General features: G+C 38.6%; 1 protein-coding gene across 1 annotated transcript in view; it reads left to right on the top strand.

The window, feature by feature from the left end:
• LOC119585271 (ERAD-associated E3 ubiquitin-protein ligase HRD1-like) overlaps window positions 1-464 on the top strand; it is an 8,576-nt gene that overhangs the window by 6,576 nt on the left and 1,536 nt on the right. Inside the window, 1 exon segment of the mRNA XM_037933946.1 lies at window positions 182-292. Coding sequence (XP_037789874.1) covers window positions 182-292 — 111 coding nt within the window.

Here is a 464-nt window from a genome sequence, read left to right as displayed (position 1 = left end):
TTCCTTTTTCCTGCTGCATTTCCTTTAGCTCGATACGTCATATGAATGAATATACCAAACATGCCTTTCATTTCACTCAGTTGAGCTTTTCGAGACGTCAGAACGAACAGGAAACCAAACCCTCCTTTATCCCATTACGTAAATAAATATCATATTCCCAGCGATATGCGTTATACCACAGGTGGTATTCTTCAGTCTGTGTGAACGGCTGATGCTGACCAATCAGAGGACATCGAGTCTCTACACCCTCATGTTCTTCAATGTGATTGCGTACTGTGTAGCCTATGTCAAGGTCAGGTGCCTGCTGTTTTGCTTTGTTATGATTTTTCGAGATATTTGCTCCTTGGTTGATCAAAATCGGGATTGATTTTGATGGCTTGATTTATTTGTTTTTGTTTTTAAGGTATGTGTGCTTAATTGAATTATTTAATGCCTTGTTTGATTGAAATTGTGTTTCACTGTTG

Source organism: Penaeus monodon, chromosome 19, assembly GCF_015228065.2.
Source record: "Penaeus monodon isolate SGIC_2016 chromosome 19, NSTDA_Pmon_1, whole genome shotgun sequence".
NCBI classification, from domain to species: domain Eukaryota; kingdom Metazoa; phylum Arthropoda; class Malacostraca; order Decapoda; family Penaeidae; genus Penaeus; species Penaeus monodon.
The sequence above is the reverse complement of the archived record's forward strand: the minus strand, read 5'-3'. Positions and strand labels throughout refer to the sequence as shown.